At 37.5% G+C, this 25218-nt stretch overlaps 1 protein-coding gene across 3 annotated transcripts in view; it reads right to left on the bottom strand.

The window, feature by feature from the left end:
• Nucleotides 1–25218, bottom strand: part of SLC44A1 (solute carrier family 44 member 1) — a 201718-nt gene that overhangs the window by 34855 nt on the left and 141645 nt on the right. Inside the window, exons 14-16 of one of the 3 annotated variants that reach the window (XM_042912467.1) lie at nucleotides 16900–17136; nucleotides 14809–14889; nucleotides 10414–11610 (exon numbers count right to left, since the gene is read on the bottom strand). In XM_042912467.1, coding sequence (XP_042768401.1) covers nucleotides 11587–11610; nucleotides 14809–14889; nucleotides 16900–17136 — 342 coding nt within the window. In that variant the 3' untranslated portion in view covers nucleotides 10414–11586. Of the gene's footprint in view, nucleotides 1–10413; nucleotides 11611–12286; nucleotides 14890–16899; nucleotides 17137–25218 lie in introns of those variants that run through there. The other 2 variants (XM_042912468.1, XM_042912466.1) reach the window with 2 other exon arrangements.

Raw genomic sequence — 25218 nt, 5'->3', positions numbered from 1 at the left:
ATATTTTAAACATAGAGATAAGCAAAGAAAAAATTAAATTATTCATAATCCCATAACAAAGAGATAACCATAATTATGATTTTGATGTAAAAAGGGTGGTTTTCCTAGCTGCCTTCCTCTTCACCATGACATTCTCCAATACTCTAGAATGTACTGGTTGATATCATAGCTGGCTGAATGTTCCCAGGGGCTTGCGTACTCTGTTCTCAACATCAGTGAACTATTCATGGTAAGAGTCAGGTGTGTTTATTCCAACATGTTATGCCAGGTGCAATGGGTTATTTTAATGGTATGCTTACTTATGTAATATATATTGATAAAAACTATGGGGGCCCCTGGGTCGCTCAGTCGGTTAAGCATCCAACTCTTGGTTTCGGCTCAGGTCATGATCTCAGAGTTTGTGGATTTGAGCCCTGCGCCTGGCTTTGCGCTGACAGTGCAGGCCCTGCTTGGGATGCTCTCTTTCTCTCTCTCTCTCTGCCCCTCCCGCCTCTCTCTCTCTCTCAAAATAAATAAAACTTTTAAAAATTAAAAAAAAAATGAGTATGAAGAAAGAAATTTCTATGAAAACTAAGTTGAATGCCTTGGAAAGACTATAAAGATACTAAAATTATTACTCTCAACTGTGTGAAAATTATAAAGAATAGAAATTATAAAACTCTGGGAGTGCATACTCAGCTGACTTCATAAGCATGTCTAAATTCCTAATCCACTTTTGAAAATCCATGATTTCACTTTATTAAAGTTTTGGGTGGTTATATTATTGGTGTGGTTAAATGCAAAAAAAAGACAACAGACAACTTCAGAGGAGTCAGTCATAAAAAAGAACTATACCTATGTCAAAAGATTGGCCAATGAATGTTTACTTGAATTTAAACATTTTTTTCTTTAATAATGATTCTCCTTGACCACATGTTTCAATTAACTGATTAACTACCAGTGCTTATGGAATTGCTTCAGAGAGCACCTACCATACCTTCAGTCATTTAAAAATATATAAGAATATGGATTTTATGTAAATGAGATCAGGCTGTAAATACTGCTTTATTCCCCCTTTCATTGGCTATACTGTAGACGTTATTCCAAGTCATTAAATATTACTCATTTTTAATACCTGCCTAGTCCCTCCTATTAAAGTTCTATTCAACTCTTCGTTTTTTTTTAGACATGTAAAACCATGTACCTTTCTTGATTTCCTCTTTGCAGGACTGACAGAACACTTGGAGGTCAATCTTATGCTCATCCTTGGGTTTCTTAAACAACGAATCTCTTTTTCTCAATTTTCATTCACATTTTTAATTTTGGCATTAAATTGTTTTATTTTGTTGTAAGCTGTGACAATCCTTCCTGGCAGGTGGAGAGTAGATCAAACACAAACCCCTAATATCCTGCCTCCAAACGTAAGGTTATATGATGAGTATGGATGACTAAAAGCCCTTTTGTTTTTGCCTTGAAGGCAATTACTTACTGTGGCCTCTCTAGTCTGACATACCTGGCCAGGGAGTTATAACTACCTAGAAAGCTTTAAGACTGTCATTGAAAATGCTGATAAGCCCATGAAATGGTCTAATAGCTTAGCTTTGCGTTTTCTGGAATCCTAAATTTCACCTAGGTGCATCTTCTAAAGTTATTTTTCTCAGGATGTGAATAGTAAATGCATACTATGAAACAAAAGGCACAAAGCACTTCTTACTTTCACTGCTACTTGCCCCACCTAAAAAAATAACGTGTGAAGAGGCACTGATTAGTTTCACAGCACTTGATAGGAGATCTAAGGCCAAAGAGCCTTGCAGGACACTGGCTTCTTCCTCAATTTTTCAACACCTGTAAGAGCTTTGAGCTATACAGCTATTTGAAGCTCAAATTTTAATCATAACTTACATTATTAATGTAATAACTTACATAACTTACATCTGAAGTGTGTAAGTAGTATGCTTCCTGAAAGAAATCCCGTAGGTGTTTTTTTTTTAATTTTCTAAAATTTGAGGTTGAATACAGAGTATATTTCCATAGTCAAACAGAAAAAATTTCTGGGTACCTTTTAGGAGACGTGAGGCTTTTTGCATCTCTTTAATCTCTAGGTGGTCTATAGAACAAGAAATTATGTAAACTTACATCAGAATGACCCAAAATATGAATGAACAGTCCAGACTCATTAATATTCTTCAGTATCTCAAGTACCTCCGTTGTTTGAGGATGCCTCATAAATGTTCTAGAGCAACAACTTTTGGCAAGACGGTATAGATCAACAGCTGGGCTATGATCTGGGCATTATTCGCATTTGCTCATGAAAAGCAGTCGGTACAGAAGCCTCTCAAAAAAAGGCCAACATTGTGAAACAAATTAGGAGAGGTTTATTGCTATTGAAAACAGTCTTCTTCCACTTACGAACATCCCTTCCTTAGTCCCCAGTATCAATCAAAACATGGTTAATGGGGTGCCTGTGTAGCTCAGTCGGTTAAGAGTCCGATTCTTGATCTTAGCCCAGCTCTTGATCTCAGGGTCGTGAATTCAAGCTCAGCATTGGGCTCTGTGCTGGGCTTGAAGCCTTGTTAAAAATAAATAAATAAAATAAAATATTAGTTTTAAGTGAGCTTGACTTTTTCCAAACTTTCATGGGGCACAGCATAAATTTCAGCACACCAGAGTTTCGCAAACCCACTAACTTAGCACAGATCCAGGTTTCAATTCGTGGGCAGGGCACCGTACCAGGTGCGTGTGTTTTCTCTGGTAAATGTTATCCAACAGGCTTTTTTCTACTCTACCTAATGACTTAATTCAGCTGCAATGGCAGCCCAGACTCAAGCCCCACCGGGCAGTGGATGAACTTTGTACTTCTTTAGTTTGTAGTACATTTATATTTTGTACTTCAAGGATCCTAGGACATGCTGCAAGTTGCTAGAAAGGAAGAGCTTGGAAATTCTGGGGCACCCTTGCAGCATAAGGACCTAATCTGAAGCCAAGATGTTGCCCATGATCACTTTCTATTGAAGAGTAGAATATGCCACCCCAAAATAGGACGGTAGGATTTCAAAACATGCTACCCCCAAATGCCACTTTGGTATATTGATCATTTTGAGCTACATGTAGGTACCCGAAAAAGAGTAGATGCAGGGAGAGGCTTTCTCTGAACTCTCCTTATCTGCCTAAAGACAGATCCTCCAAAGGACTGTCGTCAAGTCCCTTCTTGGGAGGTTCATTAACCAGGGAGAACTGACTCTTATCACAGGAGACAAAAAGTCGACACCACACCCAGGCAAACTTTCTCACAAACTATCTCACCTCCCCCTCTATTCTTCCAAGGGCCCACGCATCTTTCCTAAAAATCATCTCCTGTTCCCCAGGAGGCTTACCTCACCCCTTGTCTTTCTCTGGTAAGATGGTATTTAAGCTTGAATTCTAAGCCACCTCAGGGAGTTACTCAATTTTCCCTGGGCATCTCCCATGTATACATGAGGTACGCATGTTAATAAATTTCTGCGTGTTTTTCTCATTAATCTGTCTTCTCTTAAGGAGGTCTCAGCTAAGAACTCAGAAAGGTGGGGGGGATTATTTTCCTCCCTTACACTACTATTAATCACCATCCTGGTCATGGGAAAGTGTTCCAACACAATACACAATGACATTCTTTCCTATAAAATTTTATTTATTACATAAAAAATTCTATACATTTGTTAGACTAAAATACAGTTTTCATTATAATTCTGGCAACTGAGTCAGTACACAGAGAAAACTTAGCATTAGATCAGCACTTTTTTCTATTTCATATTTCTGCACAAGAAAAACATTTCAAAGCTCCATTTCATATCGGCTCATTGTACTCTGAAGCCAGCTGGAATTTCATCCAATTCAGAGCTCTTGGAAGTTAATTTCCCAGCAAGATTTGATAACTCCAGAAAGTTAATTGCTTAATATACATATTTTTAAAGTCCTCTGAGAGCATCATGCTCTGTCTGTAAAGTCTGCACTGTGTCAATAATGACAGTCACAAATAGTTGGGCTACCACCGTGTCTGTGGGGCATGTTCAAGCACCTACATGTTTGTTTCCCCACCTGAATACAGTGTAATGACACTGTGATAAGAAAAAGCTCAAAATAACACTAAGGTAAAGGATCCTGAACTACGGAATTTATGGAAGGCTGAACTGTGATCCTACAGTTCATAATGGACAGACAGGACATGGTACAAAAATTCATTCTGACACTATGGAATAGGATGCAATGGCAAAAGAAAAAGACAAAGACAAAAAAGGCAGCAAGTTGAGAAATATGCGGCACCACAACATACTTCTCATGCTGTGTCACACAGCAGTGAGAAATAGGGACACACTGATGCGTGTTTTGTATTCCTATCACCCCACACGTTGGACTGGGCCTGACACGATGTGAAGGCTCAAAGCCTGAGAGGTCTATAGCAGGTCCCTATTGCACTGACTTGTCTTAAAGCTTGGCTGCCTGTTCTAGGGGCTCTATTCTAAACTCCAGAAGTTTGGACGGGTTGTGCCAGCAAGTACTTAGAGTTGGGCCTTTGGTCTTCAGAAGATATGCATTTGTCTTTGGTTGTTTTTCCAGAGCCCCTGTCATTTTGTTAGGTGCCTTCCATACTTTTCTCCCCACCTTTCTGGTTTGTTAGTTGTAAAGTTTTTCCTCTTATAATCAAATCAGCTAACAACCCACTGAACTTACCTCATGGGGTTACAAGACCTGTTTAAAGTGCATTCAGTGGTCAAGAATATTCTGAGACAGTATAATTGAAACTTCTTTCTATTACGGAGCTGCCGGTACCCTTTTGTAAAAGGGAAGGAGTCAGAAAACCTCAACAACACCACATAACCTTGTAGTAAGCACTAAGTCAACACAGAAGAAAGGTAAATTTCCCCATGCCAAGTCTCTGAAAATCAAATCTAGCAAAAACCAAGAGGAGCCAAAAAGAACTTCCAAGTACAGACTACTGGAGCCCAGAGGACAGGGACAACTTACTAGTCTCTGTCTCAGATCATCAGCCCCCAAAAGCTGTCCTGTTACTGTCTCATTCCTGTGAGGTATCTAATACCATTTAGGAATCCTGGCCTGATGATCAACATGGTAAATAAAGAGAGTGCTCACATTTTCTAGTGGCAGGTGGCATGGTCCGTGGGCTGCTGGCTGTAGCATCATCTCAGTTCTGTGCCCATTTAGTCAAGTCTTCTGTTCCATGCCTACTTTTTACTCACACGGAATGATTTAACACAAATTCCTGAAAAAAATAACTAACTCAAACTATATTTCTATCTGACAGGATGGGTGAATCAGATTCAGAGGTGAAGATCAGAACATTCTAAGTTATACACATCTACGACAAAAGGAATATCAAATGTAGATACTTACACTGGACTCAGGCCCTTTTTCACCCGATATGGGAATTTCCACCCATGGTCTCTCCATTTGCTACTGTAGAAGGTTCATTAAAGCTCTTCTGGATGTGAGGGGTGGGGTAGGGAGCTGACTTTTCTCCTTTCTTCTCCAGCCAGTTACGAGATTTCCATTGCTTTCTTCAGCTTGAAAAGGTAGGTAATGGTTTGATGTCTGACTATAAATCATGACTCACTGGAATCAAACCTTAACAGAACTTCAAACTCCTTTAAGGATTTCTGCGTGCTTTTTTAAGGGCCCTGAGGGCCCTCCATGTAGACACAGCACCCCTACCTAATAGTATGGAGCAGATGTGAAGAAATCCACGTGCTTCCCTAAAGAAGCAAGACAGGGTGGGTGTGGGGAGTGAAGGCACAGTCTCATTGGAAGAGTGGTCAGAAGCTGCTCTAGTGGGTGACTGGAAAACACTCAAAGCAAGAAACACTTCCCCGATTTAAGTGGGGAGGAAAACAACTTCTGAATTCCCTCCTCCCCATCCCCAGCATCTGCCTCTCCAACTTTCCACTAAAACTTTGTCAACTATGAGCTAAAATGAGTTTGCTAATTTTTCATCATCTTCAATTGTTCTTGGTCATGATGACTGATATATTTTTAGACAGTGATCTACTGATAACACTTGTCGTATCTGAGCAACAATAAAAAGAATCAATCAATAATTTGTAGATGGCTAATTATAAGGGTTCCTTCCTTATTCACTGTCTGGATTTTCTCATCCATGGCAAATAATGTGGTAGTTTGCCAAAATCCATCCCCAACACACACACCATCACACCTCCAAGGAAAGAAATCTCACTGTCTTGAAGATTCAGTGTCGACCATTTTGTTACTTTTCACATTAGTGCGGTTTCTATTTCCAAAACTGGTACTAAATGAAAAGTCTTAAGTTACACAAATGATTCCAGGTCAGAAGTTGGTAGGTGCCATCTTAAAAGTATTTTTAGTGGAGTCCTAATCACTACTTTATTTCAAAACATGTTATCAAACCAACTTTAGAGCAGCCTTTGATTTGTGTGCACGAGGCCCTAAGGGGATGGTGGGATGGAGGCTGGCAGTTTGAGGGCCCTGAAATTCGATTACCATTTTAAATGTTCATAAATGTGCTATGTGCCTTTGAGAGAAAGGCAGTCCATTGCTTTCATAAGTTTCTCAAAGGGGCCCACAGTCCTCTCACAAGATTAAGAACCTGCTTATGAATATCAAATATTAAATTCAGGTCTTAGCAAATAAAAGTCAAAATTTCCTGAAACATTTGGGAATTACAATGCTTTCATATTCAGCTAGGTCTTGACTAGACCTTGAGTAACCTAAAAGCGTTATTATTCTCAATGACCTGGCCTGGAGTATTTTTTTCCTCAGGAAATCATTTTAGTTGTAAAACTGAGTATCAAAATGGAATAAAATAGCCTAATATTTTGGTTCCTAGTAATTTCATATCTTTTCCACAAATTTACTAATGAATTCCTTTAGAAAATATCAAACTTAGATGTTGCCCATGTAATTTACAAAAGTGGTAATTGTTCATGCAATATTGAAACTGAAACATAAGTTTGACTTTTTTTTATCCATATAAAAATCATGAAGATGGGAAGGACGAAAAGCTACTGTAGTATCTCCCTAGAAAGGTTTTCCACAGAAATTCTCAAATTTAAAAACTCTGCATTGAAGCTTTCTATAAGAAAGACACTTTAAAAGATTTGAATCTTGGATTAAAATTTTCCTCTTAAAACTTGTAGAGTAAGAATTTGGCTCACATTTATGAAGTTTGAATGGGGGGAAAGTGTGCTATTTTAAATTGACAAGTGTATGCAACATGTTTAGTTTTTTGTTTGTTAAGTTTGTTAGCTCTAGATTTTTCTCTTGGCACACTCAAGGGTCCTGGTTTCAAAATTTGGGCTATGTGCCACTAATCAAAGATGAGCTAATTTCAAAAGCGGCCACTGTATGTGAACAGTACCTACCCTTCAAAAGGGCTAATATGCATCCTTAGTACACAAAGATGCATGAATATGCATTTAAAGCAAAAGGAATTCTATGCTGTGAATTTATAATATGCAAATCTCTGCCTTATGTGCATTTACTTTTGAACTTGCAATTTTCTAATATATATTCACGGACCACATCTTAACTCTAGGCAAGCTGTTATAGTGCACTCCTATCTGTCAGATGAAATGTATGAAAAGAATACAGAAATTAACTGTGGCAGGTGCACTGATAAGCCTCCAGACTCTGAGAATTTTTTTTTTAAGTAGCAATAAAAAAAGCAATAGAGAACTTATCGAAAGGTGAAAGCTTAAAGTGTTTTCTGAAGGAAACTTCTCATAGGCTACCTTAAGGCTACTGGAAACTCCAGAAATTCAAATGAGAAGGTTACTGACCAAAGATAAACTAGAATGTTCAAGTCACCATAATTGGCAGCTCCATTTTCGGAATGGACCCCATTATTTCTATTTTGCAGGTGGGGTGGCCTGGGGGACCCCCTTGAAATGGCCTTTATTAGCTAGTGCTGGTGCATGGTGCAAATGGTTGAAGCTTTGGAGACACTGATATGGCCTGATATTTGGTGCCTGCAGTTCTGGTGGCAGAAGCACTACTCTCATGTAAAGCAACAGCTCAGGACCAGGATAAAGGAAGGGGTCATCTCCTCACTACCCCTACTGGGATGAAATCCTGAAACTGCCCTGGAAAGACAAGGAGCTTGGCAGATACCAAGATCAATGGTATTGGGAATCAGCAACTTAATGTTCTTTGCTAAAAAAAAGAAAAAAAAGAAAAAAAATATCTAAGAGTAAGGGAGCATCTCTACAAAGGAACTTATTTCCAGCATAATTTAAAAATAAGATTCAATGAGTGCCTCCTCCCCAACCAATATGGAAAAAGTTTGGGTACCAACACACAGTTAAGCTACTTAAACTGCAGTAACGTAGGACTTAATCGTGCTATAGGATAGGATAAAAGCTCTAATCCTAAACATTAAGCACTGCATTAAATGGTTTAAAGGAACAACCTGCTCTGAGCTCTGCTCATCCATGCAAGGATTATGTAATCTCAACACCCTAGCTAAATTCCTAATGTTTACCTAACGCACTGGTTAAGCCTCCATTAGAACATAGGTCTCTTGGACTTACACCGAAATGTAACCTTCTCCCTTCCATACTACATTATAGCAGCACTTACTATTGAGGCGGGAGCCTAGAAAGTCTAAATCATGTACCAGAGGCTTTTTCTGATGGCAGAGCCCACAGTGATACTCCGGCCACCACGATCACCATTTACAATAGAGGACCCTAACTAGAACTCTGGAGATGTAAGTACTGAACACAATTTTGAAGATCCATCACAGAAAAAGACAAAAACCACAACACAGAGTCGATGGCTTATAAAATTATTCAGGTAACCACATATCACAGATAATTTTTGTTCTTCATCTATTCTTCTCACTTGGGCAGAAGATGGAGGCAGTGAGCGAGTAGCAATAAGGCGGCCCATAGCTAGCTGAAGAATGACTCACAATGAATGAAAGAGGCAGCAGGAATATCCAAACATAACCTCAAACCATTTAAATATTGCTAAAAAGCCTCTGTGAGGCTTTATAAAATGTATCAAGGAATGAAGCTCATATGAGAGTGATATTCTATATATTAAACATCTCTCTGTGTGTGCCTGTGGTAACATATATGCACCTATGCATATATCTACTTAGACAGCACACAGATTCACTCAGGGAAAACAGCCTGGCAATTAATTTGGAACTCAAATGACATGGTTACACATAGATCATAATTTCTAAACACAATGTTAGTAAAACGAAATTTATTTGTAAAACAGGACCTGTTATATAAAATGGCACACAATCAAGTTATACAAAAATACAAAATTTCTTTCTGATTACAGTTCTAGTTGCAAATGATAATTAGAAAGCATTCCTGGTGGCTTCCAAATAGCTGAGATTGCGAGCAAATGGAACAGGGAGCAGCAAGAGTCCATGATGCTGGGATGTCCAAGTGAGTAGAACCTAATTTCCAAATTCAAGACTTCCATCAGGTCACTTTGGAGGGACATCTCCTAGAATAGCTAGCTCCTAGAATGTCTTCTGTTTTGATACTCATCTTCCAAACTTTTTCCAATCCTAAATTTAGTTCCCAATGTTTCTTAATGTCCAAAATCTGTGTGGCTATGAAACAGAAGGTATTCTGAATTTCCTTACATGATTTGCTCTCTCATCTATTTGGAAAATTGTTAGTTACATAATTATATTTATTCCATTTCAAATGATATAAAAGAGTACAATGATACCGTTTGGCGTTTGGCGATGTTAGATGTTAACTTCTGGAGAATTATTGTTTCAAAATAGCTAGTCTCACAATGTTGGTTTCCCAGGTCTTGCCAAGATATGAGCTCTTAACTGTGTGTGTGTGTGGTTTTTTGTTTGTTTTTTTTTTAAAAATCCAGACTCTTATTGCAAATATTCTGAAAAATCAGAAATATTACATGAGCTTTGAAAAGAAACCAAGGCATTTAGCAAATTTTAGCCTAGCTAAAGAACACGGATACTTAAAAAAAAAAAATACAATTTACCTTTTGCAGCAATTTAAAGGTCTAACCCTTTGAAAGGAAGCACATTAGCAAACAGCTGCTTATTAAGCCCTAGTGACATTAATTGTATGCATTTCCATCATACCGGTCTAATTCACTGTCTAATTCTGGTAGGAGGCAATGCTTTCTTTCAAAAGATTCTTCTTCCATGGAATGATAAAATGCTGAGGCTTTTTTTTTTTTTTTTGTACAGAGCCTGTATTTAGTGCAATAAGTTTAAAAAATTTGCTCTGAAATATTTACTTTACATTAACAAAAATAGCCTTTTTTAAAAAAATTGTAACAAAAAGGAGTTATCGCATAAACAGATCATGAATTATTCTTAGCAAATTACACTTTTTTTTTTTCTTAAAGCATTCACCATTACAATAAGCAGAACAATGGAATATTAGCCATTCATATCTGGTAAGCTTTAGGAATTAAAAAAAAGAAAAACAACAAAGAAACAAAAAAACCCCAAACCCATCCCCAAACAAAAAGAATGTTCGACTCTTAGGATCAAAACATAACCAATTCTTCAGTTAAACATTGTAGAATCTGGATACTGAATGAATTGCCAAGGAGAGGAGCACCTGCCAGTATGTTTTCAGATTTCATAGCATTTGAATAAAATGGCCATTTAGCCCTAAGCCACTGAAGTTCCTTAGAAGCAGAAGCCCAAGCACTGGAATCTGCAAGGCTTTTGTGTTCCAAGTTTCCCTTCCTTCTTTATTCCTCCCAGCATTACTTAATCTGCAAATCAATACACAGAAACTTAATGGCTAAACTCGCTGGGTGCCCCAGCTTCCCTTCAAATCAGGCACACAAATGTGTGGAGGATGCTACTAAAGTAAAAAATGAAAGAAAAGACAAACTATAAGAACAAAGTTTGCATAAGAAAGATTATCTACCCTTTTCTTTTTAACCTACTCTCTTATAGAAGCTTAGGGTAAACTACAAATACCTGAGGAGTTGGTTACTTTTTAATGTTGGCTGACAAATGCATGAGAGATTATGAAAATTCCCATATTGAGTCCACTTGTATGTTTCTAAAAGTAAAATGACATGGCTTCTTTGATTGGGGAAAACTGATTGGAGTAACTCCTTATTTATCTGAAAGCATATGCCTAGTCTCGTCCCACTAGGACTTATGCATCAGTAAAATAAGATCTTGATTTTATGCACACATCAGGGAAATCACCCCTGAATAAACTTTAGACAGAGAATTCGGTACAATAATTTTATCTCATTTAAATAACTAAAGTTAAAATCTCCTCTAAGTTATTAAAAATGTTAATCAGATATGAATCTTAACATTTCCATTAAGACAATTACAATTGAAAACATTAAATGACGGCAGTTGCCTTGTAAAAGCCACCCGTATGAAAGGAGTACATGTTTGACAAAAATAAGCATAAAAAAGGTATTAAATCCCTGTTCCTTTTCTCTGATTTTGGCTGATTATGTGTGTGTGTGTATATACATATACATATATATACACACATACATATACATATATACACACACCCACACACACAAATACATAGTTATGTGTATATATTGTTTTGGAATGTCAATGGGTTCCATAACGGTCGGCTAGGTTCAAGCAGAACTTGCTCCCGAAGCCTAGAAAACAAAGTCATACAGAGTATAATCTTAGACAATTACCATTAAAAGGAGGTCATGAATGATGTTACAAGTACACAGATGGTCACAAGTGGCCACAAAGCAAAATGGACTGAGAGCCCTTTGCGCGAACCTATATTCCAGGGGCTGCAATTCCTATGAATGTTGAAAGTCAGGGGTACCTGGGTGGCTCAGTCGGTTAAGCGACTTCAGCTCATGATCTCACAGCTCTGTGAGTTCCAGCTCCTGTTAGGCTCTGTGCTGACAGCTAGGAGCCTGGAGCCTACTTTGGATTCTGTGTCTTTCTCTCCCTCTGCCCTTTCCCTGCTCACACTCTGTCTCAAAAGTAAGTAAACATTAAAAAAACAAAAATTTAAAGAAAGTCACATTTCCTTCTGGATAATCTCTGAGATATGCAGAGAATACATCTCTGGCCTATGTTGTTACAGTGTTCAGGTTTTTTTTTTTTTCCTTTTCCTCTATAAATTCTTTCCTGTTGAAGCAGATGGCCGGAAGTTCTCTTTCTTAAACTTCTATAACATCACATTTGGTAAATCTTTCTAAAATCATTTTCAAAGATTTATAGGACGACCTCACAGACCTTCAGAGTGTCCTGAACTAGTGAGGCTCTTTCTCAAAAAAAAAAAAAAAAAAAGTCCAAGAGGAAAACTGGAAGTACTTATATTTAATTCAATGATCCCTCGTCAAAAGGGAAATTTAAAACCTCACTTTCCTGAACATTAATTCTCTAGGCTAAAAGTAAACCCTAAATTAAAATATCCCATTAAGAAAGAAGATAAACAAGTGAACTTAACAGCAGATTGTACAGATACGGCTAAATGGGTATGGCGCTTTTACAGAACTTTTATCTAAGGGAATAACATGTGAATTAAATCAGGCAAAGACAAGTTAGCAATCCTGATTTCTACCAAACCCCAAGTTTTAACGAAGAATCTCTCAGAGAATTATTTAGGGACACATCCAAGATGCATAGTGGTAGCAGGGTCAACTCTTACCATTCTAATGCAAAAGAGAGATAAGAATCAGAGGTACTGATGTACTTAAAATATTTACTCTGTAAGCAACATCTCAACTTCTCTCCCGGGAAGTTTTTAAACTGCATAAAAAAATACCATTCTTAGGGACCAAATGCTATAATGTCCAAAACACCAGAAGCACAATGCACATAGAAGATATATTTGGAAACATAGTGGAGGGTTTTACCATTAATCTGCAAGCAATGAGCTGATGAGCAACATAAAACAAAAGCAAAAAATGAATGAAGATTTTAAAGCAGTGTTTCAGTTAAGGGGCATTAATTTAAAACTGAAAGCAATATTAGGGGGAAAAAATCTTCCTAAAGTTTTGGCTTCTGGTAGAATGCCACATAACCTGGGGATTTCTCCTTATATCATTACCTACGAATTAGAGGTTTAGGTAAGAGTCAGCATACTTGTATTCTCGTCTTCCACACTGTATCCTTCACTAAAGGATAATGCAGAAATATGTGCCAATTCATGGTCAAACTAAGCCAGTCAAGACCTCCAAATATTTCTCCCTTTTTAAAAATGATTATGACTGACAATTTAATAGAAGTGTCAATCACTGGAAAGACAAAAAAGGGGGGCAAAGGTAGTTCACATTTTAAAGATTTTATATTTTACCTTTTTAAGTTACACTGGGAGCCAGTTACTGAACACGTATGACAAACAAACAGTGGCAAGAAGGAAGCCTTCCTCATTTAACCATGCCACCAGAGGGTCGGCAGAATCTTCACTACCGTCCCCCTTGGCCAGGGTCAAGTAGGAGGTATACAGAAAGGCGGGGTAGAGAAGGCAAGAAGTCAGACCGGGGGATTGCTGATGGTGCCCCTTGCCCACTCAACGGAGTTCTGGCTGGTGCACACTTAAAACTAAGAGTTCTACATCCTTTGACTTCCGATTAGAGTGATCTGTACCTTGGGAAATAAACATTGAAGTTTTGACTCTGACAATCATTAATGCTATTAACAGCAACACCAAAATAGGCCCTGGAGGGGGTTACGGAGGAGAGAATTTATATCTAAACATTCTGCTGAGGTTTTAATTTAGGTTGAATATGCAATTATTTTGCATATAAATATGGCCTCCCCACCAGCCAACCTCAAACAAACCCATTTCCTTTACTCTTATATACTTAAACGTGCTTGTTTTATGCAAGTTGGAAACCTATGAAATCAACCACTTATTAAACTTTATAGTTTAGTAAGAAAGAGGAGTCTTCATCTCACACTTTGGGACATCACGTGCAATCAGAAGGCACATTATTTAAAATTAGCTGTTTCAGGACGTAGGCAGTTATATAATATTTTTAGATAACATGCTGTTTAATAACAATACATTTGCAAAATAAGCAGTAATTACACAAATATATGTGAGGGTTATCTGTCATTATGCAGAGGTGAGAGTATCTGTGGCAAAAGCAACTCAGGATTCTCTTACACTGATTAAGTTGCCTTTTTTTCCCAAATGAAAGTAGAGTACTTAGAATATACATACATATCACTGACCAGAGATCATTGACCTTTCTCACAATTAAGCTGAGGTTAGAGAGGACCAGGTTGTTTTACTGAGTGGGAATGTGAGTGTTGATGGAGTAATCTTGTTTGCTACTGAAAAACAGCTTAAGAAACAAAGAAAGTACAATCCAGGCAACAGAAGAAAAAGTCAGCAAAGGGTAAAAGACAGCAACAGAAACAAACCAATATTAAAAAAGTGGGGAATGTGAATTTTAGCAAGTTGAAAGGAATTGCTAGTATCACTTTCCAAAATGATAAAAATCAAACTGTCATTTCAAGTGTACAACCAAATGTTCATTCCATTGAAAACCAAACATGTACAGCTAAAAATTAAAAGAAAAAAAACCCCAAAACCAGAAATGGCCATTTTACTTTAGGGACAAAAATTAGCCCCTGCTTCGTGATAAGCCCTGAGACAGATGTTGTTCCTTTCAGCTTACTTTTACAGAAGGCGGTCTCAGTTGTGACAAGAATTCTGCCATCCAAGTGATGGGTAAACACACAAACAGAAAGAGCAGCACATCCTGTGTGATACAGACAACAAAAGCTTCTCCTGAAGAAGTGCAGTCAGTGAAAACAGAGAGAGAGAGGAAGTGAAAGTGAAATTCTTGGAGGGCGGTCACCTCCTCATCTCCACCTACCATCGGCTTTAGCTCTCTGGCATCGGCAACGCCTCCCTTACCAGCTTCTTTCATTGCTTTTCTACTGTTTTCCACAAACTCCTGCAAAATATGGACCAAATTGCATAAATTCTTAGGTCCTTTCAGATTTTGGTTGGCAGATGAATTCTAAGGAACACTGACATTTTAAATTCAATATCAGTACACGGATGGCCTAAAACCAGAGCAGTGAATAATATTTAGTATCACTACACAACAGCTGCTAAATCTGTGCACATGGGCTGCAACTTGTGATATCTTTAGGACATCTTTTTTCCATCCATTTATTGTGACAATCTCACTTAAGCTCAAAGAGAGAATGTTACCTCTATCTGGAAGAGAAAATCCCTAATGCTTTCTTAAAAGATTGTTTTCTCATACTTAGATTATTGTTCTATTTGTTGTCTGACTTTTTCCATATCAAGGTTAAACAGAAAAACAAGAGCGTTTTATTCCATAAGCCCTCTCTTTAAACTAGCCCTAGCAGGTAAAAGAAAGCATTGATTCCACTAAGCGCAGAATACTGTTTTTACCCAACCATAAATAAGCTACTTTAAAAAAATGTCTATCTGGCTTTGAAATTACTCCATAAAGCAGGAAGACAGGAAGTAACAACCAGAACCTGTGGTCAAAAGTAGTTAAAATGGGATTATGCCCCAAAGAAATGTTTCTATCATGTCCAAGTTTATGGAGCACTTCTCCATTAAATATCCTCATCATTCTTACCGAAAAAACTAAAAGAAGAAAAAAGTATTTTTTGTTACTCTGCTCTGGATCAAGGGTTTAAGACACAAAAAACAAATTCTCCCTCTTCTTTTTTTTAAGTTTTTAAAAATTTATTTTTCATTCATTCATTCATTCATTCATTCATTCATTCATTCAGGTAATCTCTACACCCAACATGGGTCTCAAACTTACAACCCCAAAATCAAGAGTCGCCTGCTCTATCAACTGGGCCAGACAGGTGTCCCCAAATTCTTCTTCTAAATGTCTTAATCAGAAGGGAGATGGAATGCTCACAAGTCAAATTCCATTATGAAAACAACCAGTTAGAAATATAATTTAGACATTACGAAAATGTCCAAAATTTAGTTGATGGTGTTTTCAGTGAAAGAGATAATCAGTACCCAATACGTCCATTAAATCATTTGAAATTTCTGCAATTGAAAAAAAAAATCTATCTTATTTATTAACACATTTATTTTATATTTAACTAGATAAACCAGGCTCCTGGAAGAGGACTTGTTATCTCAAGGTCTAATGTTTACCCTTCAATATTACCTACTCTTCAGATAGGAATATTTCACAGCTTAATGGCAAAGTACTATTATTAAGAAGCATCCTTATTTTGGGAGCATTTGACATTGATAATAATATTTGAATCATTTAAATAGCTTCTAAAGTTTTAAAATTTTTAATTGAGATTCTAATACAGGGAAGCTGCAGAGGCTAGATAACTAAAGAATCGGAATATAATATCTGTGTAAAAGTTCAGATCTTGACTAATGGAAAACAGTATATAATCTATCAGTCCTGAGTCTGTTAATCTGTATTCATTACGAAACACTTTCAGTTTGGCCTGGCATACTTAGGATAATGACTTCTAATGGGGCTGACAGCAATACTATTTGGAAAGGTGGTAGACGGAAAAATATAGGCAGGTGCTACCACCGGAGAAATAAAGACTTTTTGTCTTTGAGTTCCACTTCAAGAAAGGGCACTTAGGACATCAGTGGTCCAATGTTCCAATTCAAGGACTAAAATTCAGGTTGTAACAAGTCAATTCTAATCCATCTAATTGCAGAGAGGGAGGGAGCAGTATGAAATAATGTGAACTCAGGACTATTAATGGGTATTGCTCTAGCTAGGTGTATATATATGGTCTCATCCATGCCAAGAGGACCTTCCTTCTTCCCTGATTTCCCCAAGACTAACCTCATTCATGAGCCCTACAGGTTTAATTCTAAATTACTCAGCTGCATATAACAGGAATTAAACATGGAGAAGGTTTTGCAAAATATTTTTACTAGTATGTTTACCTCTAAAGCAGTAGAGGGCGTTTGAAATACTTACCATCAGCACTTTATCCATATAGAATTCTCTGCCAGGGCTCCCATCATTGTATTTTGTATCAATGGCAAAACACAAGAATAATACATCCACTACCATTTCGTAAATGGACAGGAAGCAATGAGCGACTAGGAAAGCAAAGAGGCAGACGATGATCAGAGGCAGCACCCATACTGTGTAATCTTGCTGGTAGTTGAGCAGCATAATCCCAGCCAAACCCGTGCTGCAGACTATCAGCACCTGAAGCAGAGAGAACAAAGAACACATTTAATATCCTACCATAGAAAACCACTATTTCTTCATCATTTGCAGACTTCAAATTCCCTTTAATATTATAAACGCTGGCTGCATACATTCATTCTACTGCAAGCTACAAAGGATAATTCATATATACCCATACACACACATATACATGTATATCACATAAATAAAAAATAATCTTTTAAACACTTCTGGTTTACATGAAAAATAGTCATGTTTCCAAACGTTATGCTTGTTCCTTAAAACTTCACGTATTTAAGCACCTGTGGCAATTTTTAAGACAAATGTATGCATGCATATTTTATTTAAAAAAAAATTTTAATGCTTATTTAGTTTTTGAGAAAGAGAGACAGAGAGAGAGAGAGAATGAGGGAGGGGCAGAGAGAGAGGGAGATACAGAATCTGAAGCAGGCTCCAGGCTCTGAGTTATCAGCACAGAGCCCTACGCAGGGCTCGAACTCACGGACCGTGAGAGATCATGACCTGAGGCGAAGTCGGACACTCAACTGACTGAGCCACCCAGGCACCCCTATGCACGCATATTTTAGAAAATAGCACTATTGCACTCAGAATAAAATTATTGACAGTCCAGGGTATTGTACTTATATATATATGAAATAGTATTATATAAATAAATCATTAAAAGCTATTCATTAATATTTATAGTAGCATTATAAATGTTTCATCAATACTTAGCCGCATAATTTCATCTTATGGGTGACTTAAAATTTGACCATTCTCCTACAGTTGGAGACTTATGTTGTTTTCTGGTATAAATAATGCTGCAACAAACATCTCTAAGAGTTTTTTCTTTGTTTTGCATTTTTTCACAGAGAACATGTGGTAAATTTAATATGAGTCGCCATGTAGTTTAGATTTGGATTACCTGTGAAGAAAGAGGTTGCCACAAATATCCATCATAGAAGAATATAAGAAATAGTGAAATTGCTTATTGTCAAGAACCACCTACTCTGGTCCCTCCCATGCAGCACTTGAATTTCTTGAAAAGATTCAGCTTTTCAATCCCTAGGAATGGTTTATGGCAAACATTATCACCTTCATTTTATAGACTGGGAAACATATTCAGAGAGGCTAGCCAACTTGCCCAAGGTCACAGAGTAGAAGGGCAGATATCACCCAAATAATGCTCTTATGATGCCAAATCCAGCCCTCTTTCAAGGTAAGAACTCAGCAAATACTTGGATATTGGTATAAAGCAGTAATGGGTTATACTGAATCCTAAATACACTCGTGCTCAGCCCTACACCTGGCCTAACATCCAGCATGAAATAACAAAGGAAAAGAAAGAGTCTTCTAGAACCACAGCAGCCTTTTCTGGTCCAGTGCTGAGAAGGAGACTATAAATTGACCTGTAAATTTTCAGATGATTTTAGGGAGCAAATCTGGGTCTGCCCATATTTAGATGACCCTCCACCATTTTTTGTGGCAAACACTCAGGAATTCTCTCTTACAGTCATTTACTTTCTGGGGTGACTTCTACAGATAGCTAATTATATCCATTTTCTTTCACTCTTTTTGGTTTTTAGAATGAGTTGTTTCTTATATTCTTCTTCAAATTTTTGACATCCGTCCTACAGAAGGACTGAGGTTCTTTATGCTCACTCTAAACCACTAAAAGTTAAGCCACATTTGAAACGTTAAAGTCAATTACAGGGAAAAGGTGCGGCTCCGACAAACTAGATGTTGAGACAAAATCTGTTGAAGTGGAAGGTTGGATACTGTCACATTGGAAACAACTTTAAGGGCCACTTGAGTGACTCAGTTGGTTAAGCGGCTGACTTGGCTTAGGTCATGACCTCATGGTTTGAAAGTCTGAGTCCTGCATCGGGCTCTCTGCTGTCATCACAGGCTTCATCGGTTCCTCTGTGCCCCCCACCCCAACTTACTCTGCCCCTCCCCCACTTGCACTCTCAAAACAAACAAATAAACAAACAAGTAAGAAACAACTTCAAGAATTAATGATATTTAGCCCAAAAGCCAAGGGAATGTAATAATGTAATAATTACTCCCAAATATAATGAAAGGGTGTCAAGCAGAGGATACATTAATGGTTCTCAAACTGCAGAAGGGCTAGGTATCACTTGGGGAGTTTGTGAATAATACAGATTCCAGGGCCCTACCCCCAGAGTCCAATTGGTTAGAGCTAAGATGAAGCCCAGCAATATGCATTTAAAAGGTTCCTCAGGTGGGGGCAGCTGGGTGGCTCCGTTGGTTAAGCATCCAACTCTCTGATTTCAGCTCAGGTCATGATCACAGCTTGTGAGTTTGTGAGATGGAGCCCCGAACTGGGCTCTGCGCTGACAGTGGGGAGCCTGCTTGGTATTCTCTCTCTTCCCCTCTCTTTCTGCCCCTCCCCTGTTCATGTGTGTGTACATGTACACATATAGACTCTCTCTCAAAATAAATAAACTTTAAAAAATAAAATAAAATAAAATAAAGTAAAATAAAATAAAATAAAATAAAGTAAAATAAAATAAAATAAAATTTGCCTCAGGTGATTCTGATAAAGTCTACAAGAAGAAGTACTGGCTTAGATCAGTGATCTCCGTGGTGGGGTACACACACCCAAGGGAGTATTTAAGAGCACCTGGGACTTCAAATTATATTTCTCATTTATTTTAATTTCCTTTTATACTATGCTTTACCATGTATATATTAGTAAAAGCTGTACATATATCATTAATAAATGTAAATATATTAGGAAGTGTGCTCAAAAATTTTTTCTAATAGGATGCATGATTTTAAACATTTCAATGCTCCTGTTCTACAGGACACGTTTTTGGTGACACCATAGAAGAGAGTCATACACAGGGTAGGATGTGAGAAGCAGAAAGGAAAGGGTGCTAGTTTTAGAATCAGAAAGACGTAGATTTGAATCACGGAGTTAATACGTCTTAGTTTTGTGACTCCAAGCAAGTTCATGTAACCTTTCTGAATCTGTTTTTCCACCTTTAAAAGAGACATAAAAATACATACATCCCATAATTGTTAAAATAAGCATTCTGAAGGCATTTAACACAGTGCTTAGCAATCTTTGTTTGTTGCTTTCATTTCCACCATAAATCGTGCATTTGCGATGCCCTTTCCACATGGAGCTCATGTTTTAAAAGATTTTGTCAGTAAAATAGCACCTACAAGTAATAATTCATATTATCATTTTTGTATTAATCAACGCCAAATAAACTACCAATAATTAATGTTAGAAAAAGTATTATCAAATGAGATAAAATAATTTCACACAGAAGTGAAGAGCTTCAGATTTTGTGGGTTTTTTTGGATAGTTTTATCGGGCAAATATGCAATATCTATGAGACCTGAAAATGGTGAAATAGTTTGTAAATCTCTGTTCTTACCTGTGAAGACCCAATAGGCCAGTGGTCACAGATCACAAGCCACTAAACTAGGGGAGATAAGATCCCTCCTAAATCTAATTTACCATTCCATGAAACCACTGGGGTTCCACAGAAATGGAATCCATGGAATTGTCTTCTGTTTTCTTTTATTTATTTATTTATTTATTTATTTATTTATTTATTTATTTATTTTAAAATTTTTTTAAACGTTTATTTATTTTTGAGACAGAGAGAGACAGAGCATGAACGGGGGAGGGGCAGAGAGAGAGGGAGACACAGAACCGGAAGCAGGCTCCAGGCTCTGAGCCATCAGCCCAGAGCCCGATGCAGGGCTTGAACTCACGGACCGTGAGATCGTGACCTGAGGTGAAGTTGGACGCTTAACCGACTGAGCCACCCAGGCGCCCCTCTTCTGTTTTCTTTTAAATTCAGGGTTTTTAAAATTAAATTTTATATTTTGAGACAATTTTGAATTCACATTTCATTGTAAGAAATAACACGGAATGATTTCATGTACCTTTTACCCAGTTCCCTTCAACAGTAACACCTTGTCAAACTAGAGTACAATATCACAACCACAGTATTGACATTGATACAGACAAGGTACAGAACATCTCCATCATAACAAGGATCCCTCACTTTAGCCTTTTATAACTTCCCCTATGCCTCCCTGCAACCCCAGCCCTAACTGGGTGACCATAAATCTGTTCCCAATTTCCATAATGTTATCATTTTAAGAATGTTTATAAATGGCTCAAGCCCCATTTTGGAAGTAGAGCTTACTTAATTAAAAAAAATAAAAAGGTATGTAAGAGAAAATAATTTGGGGTACCTCCTGGCTCACTTAGACCATATGACTCTTAACCTCAGGGCCATGAGTTCAAGCCTCACGTTGGGTGTAGAGCTTACTTCATTGAAAAAAAAAGTATAAGAATGTTATATAAATGGAATAATACAGTATTTAATTTTCTGGGGTTAATGTTTTTCACTCAGCAAAATTCCCTCATGATTTATCCAAGTTGTTGTGTGTTATCCATAGTTTGTTCCTGACACCATCTTTTATAATGCTTATTCTGATCTACCTATGTGAACTATCTGATCAGGGACCATTTCTGCATACTAGCAGCTACTTTTAATTGCAGTGAGAAATTCTTTTTAAAAGATTTACTGTATTCTGTGATCAGAACTACAGTCTTAAAAAAGAAAACTAAAGAATGTTTATCTTAGTATGTTGGAAACTAAAATACTTTCTTCCCCTCTTATTTTTTTCTCTTTTTTGGACATCTCAATTTTAAAAAGTAATCTTGGGGTACCCAGGTGGCTCAGTTGGTTTAAGTGTCCGACTCTTGATTTCGGCTTGGGTCATGATCTCTTTGTTCGTGAGTTCAAGCCCTGCATCAGGCTCTGCGCTGAGAGCACGGAGACTGTTTGGGATTCTCTCTCTGCCCCTCCCCAACTCACATTGTCTCTCTCTCTTTCTCTCAAAATAAATAAATAAACTTTAAAAAATAAATCAATCAAATAAAAAAAGTCTATCTATGTTTTAAAAGTAATTTTCTTACAGTGTTATAAGTTTTGTATTATTCAAACTTTCATGTTTCTGGTAAGCAATTTGGTAATGTACATCCAGAAACCTATTAGGTACTCTGACTCATTGGTTCCACTTCCAGGATTCTGGCCTCAGGAAATAAGGATTGACACAGGCAAGGGTTTGCATACAATGGCTTCACTGTATCACACTTTATATTAGTAGAATGAGAACAGTTTAACTATAAAAAGAAAATTAGAGGTTTGGTTAAAGAAATGATGATACAATTGTATAACCATGTTTAAAACATTTTTAATAAAATAGTAAATGCTCATGACATAATACGAAATGAAAAGAGAGATTGAGGAACCTGGCTGGCTTAGGCGGTAGAGCATGCGACTCTTGATCTTAGGGTCATGAGTTCAAGTCCCATGTTGGGCGTGGAGACTACTTAATTAAAAACAACAAAAGTTAAAAAAAAAAAAAAAAGAGATATAAAAATTGTCTTTTTTACCACATTGTTTTCTGTTATTCCGATATATGGCTTCTCTTTTATTTATTTATTTATTTATTTTAGAGAGAGAGAGGGCACAAGCGAACGAGGCACAGAGAGAGAGAGAGAGAGAGAGAGAGAGAGAGAGAGAAGTGGGGCTCACCCAGGGCTCATGTTTTACCCAAAGCAGGGCTTGACTCACCCAATGCGGGGCTCGAACTCACAAACTGTGAGATCATGACCTGAGGCAAAGTCAGATGCTTAACCGACTGAGCCAGCCAGGCGCCCTCTTTTATTTCAATTGCTCTGTGTACATATGTTTTTATTTTAAGTTGCTTCACACCCTTCTTAGTAGCAGGGATAAATACAAGTATCTAAAACATAAAATAGACAATAGACAAAAAATCTGAAGCCTTCCTAAATCAGTCATATAGCATATAAATAATAGCAATAGTTGGTAACAGTAACACTGTTATCAACACTATACTCCTTGACACAGATTAACTTATTAAATCCTTACTATAAAACATTTCCTCTTATTGTAAAAACATGACAATAATAAATCCAACAGTCATAATGTAAGTTTAATTACAAATTTCCAAAAGAACTATGTGTACAGTTTTATCATTCTTTTTAGATGACAGTTGCCTGAGAACTTAACACCACACTGTGCTTTCCATGCCTCTCTACACCAAATATTTTTTCCTTTTCAAAAACACTTTCAACACACAGTGGCTGGAGTAACCTAAGTGTTTGGTAGTAACAGAATGTTTAGGAATAGCATCTGATGGGGGCGCCTGGGTGGCTCAGTCAGTTAAACATCTGCCCCTTGATTTCGGCTCAGGTCATGATCTCATGGTCATGAGATCAAGCTCCATGCCGGGCTCTGCACTGAGCGTGGAGTCTGCTTGGGATTCTCTCTCTTTCTCTCTCTCTCTCTCTCTCTCTCTCTCTGCCCCTCTCCCCTCGCTCTCTTTCTCCTTCTCTCAAAATACATACATACATACATAACAATAACAAAAAAATAGCATTTGATGAAATACTGACAATAATGAGAATGAATAATTATGAAGATTATCAAAGTAATATGAAAAATGTATATGATATAATGTGAAGTGAGAAGGACAGAACAAACTGGGATGTAGGCTATAATTATTATACCATAGAAATATAAACCTATTAAAAAAAACACTGGGAGGGCATATATAAAAATGATATTATTAGATTATAGTGATGTCAGCTCAGCTCAATTTTTCAAATTTTCTGAGCATTTTATGGTTTGAAATACAGATACAAAGAAATCCAATTATATTGTTATTTATTATTTTGCAGATTTTAATAGTATAGAAAAAATACCTTTTTTCAGATGCTTTAAGGATAGGTAAGTCTCATTCCCTCACAACTGTTTTTATTTATTTTTATTTTTTTTTCAATATATGAAGTTTATTGTCAAATTGGTTTCCATACAACACCCAGTGCTCATCCCAAAAGGTGCCCTCCTCAATACCCATCACCCACCCTCCCCTCCCTCCCATCCCCCATCAACCCTCAGTTTGTTCTCAGTTTTTAAGAGTCTCTTATGCTTTGGCTCTCTTCCACTCTAACCTCTTTTTTTTTTTTCCTTCCCCTCCCGCATGGGTTTCTGTTAAGTTTCTCAGGATCCACATAAGAGTGAAAACATATGGTATCTGTCTTTCTCTGTATGGCTTATTTCACTTAGCATAACACTCTCCAGTTCCATCCATGTTGCTACAAAGGGCCATATTTCATTCTTTCTCATTGCCACATAGTACTCCATTGTGTATATAAACCACAATTTTTTTTAAATTTTTTTTTTTTCAACGTTTTTTTTTTTTTTTATTTATTTTTGGGACAGAGAGACAGAGCATGAATGGGGGAGGGGCAGAGAGAGAGGGAGACACAGAATCGGAAACAGGCTCCAGGCTCCGAGCCATCAGCCCAGAGCCTGACGCGGGGCTCGAACTCACGGACCGCGAGATCGTGACCTGGCTGAAGTCGGACGCTTAACCGACTGCGCCACCCAGGCGCCCCAAACCACAATTTTTTTATCCATTCATCAGTTGTTGGACATTTAGGCTCTTTCCATAATTTAGCTATTGTTGAGAGTGCTGCTATAAACATTGCAGTACAAGTGCCCCTATGCATCAGTACTCCTGTATTCCTTGGGTAAATTCCTAGCAGTGCTATTGCTGGGTCATAGGGTAGGTCTGTTTTTAATTTTTTGAGGAACCTCCACACTGTTTTCCAGAGCGGCTGCACCAATTTGCATTCCCACCAACAGTGCAAGAGGGTTCCCGTTTCTCCACATCCTCTCCAGCATCTGTAGTCTCCTGATTTGTTCATTTTGGCCACTCTGGCACCTCACAGCTGTTTTAAAGGAGTTTATATGTAGTAACAATGACAGCTAACATTCACTGAGAATTTATAATGTATCAAGCACCATGTTAGGTACACTACATGTATTAACCAGTTTAATCCTTACAACCCTAAGAGTTTGGCTCTATTATTAGTCCAGTTTCATAGATGAACAAACTGAGGCACAGAATGGCTATGTAGCCTGCCTCAGGTCACACAGCTAGTAAGTGACAGAGCTAGGATTTAAATCCAGGCAGTCAGGCTCCAGATATAGTACCCCTAACCACTAA

The sequence above is a fragment of the Panthera leo genome, chromosome D4, assembly GCF_018350215.1.
Source record: "Panthera leo isolate Ple1 chromosome D4, P.leo_Ple1_pat1.1, whole genome shotgun sequence".
Taxonomy (NCBI): domain Eukaryota; kingdom Metazoa; phylum Chordata; class Mammalia; order Carnivora; family Felidae; genus Panthera; species Panthera leo.
Note: the sequence above shows the minus strand (reverse complement) of the source record. Positions and strands in the feature narration are given on the sequence as shown.